General features: G+C 66.1%; 1 protein-coding gene across 1 annotated transcript in view; it reads left to right on the top strand.

Annotated features, from left to right (window-relative positions):
* The first annotated feature begins 128 nt into the window (after nucleotides 1-128).
* SNX17 (sorting nexin 17) overlaps nucleotides 129-316 on the top strand; it is a 5,213-nt gene continuing 5,025 nt past the window's right edge. Inside the window, 1 exon segment of the mRNA XM_010132190.1 lies at nucleotides 129-257. Within this exon segment, the coding sequence (XP_010130492.1) occupies nucleotides 129-257 (129 nt within the window).

Here is a 316-nt window from a genome sequence, read left to right on the forward strand (position 1 = left end):
CAGCCCGGCATCAGTGCGTCCCAGTGCTTCCCAGGGCAGGGCCAAGCTCTGCTGATGGGAGGGAAGGGCTGCGGGTGCTCCGTCTGCCCCTCGGTGGGATCCTCAGGAGCATCGCTGCAGACTGGGCTATGCACGGGGCTTCTCCCTGGGCTGGCCAGCATGCTCTGAGCTGGGTGCCAGGGTCCTGGTGAATCCATGTGAATGGGGTGCTGCACTGCCGCGTGCGCTACAGCCAGCTCCTGGGGCTGCATGAGCAGGTAGGCAGCCATCCCTGGTGTCAGTGGTTGCTGCTGCACACCAGCCACCCTCCCCTCTC

Source organism: Buceros rhinoceros, unplaced genomic scaffold (genome assembly GCF_000710305.1).
Source record: "Buceros rhinoceros silvestris isolate BGI_N320 unplaced genomic scaffold, ASM71030v1 scaffold32272, whole genome shotgun sequence".
NCBI lineage: Eukaryota > Metazoa > Chordata > Aves > Bucerotiformes > Bucerotidae > Buceros > Buceros rhinoceros.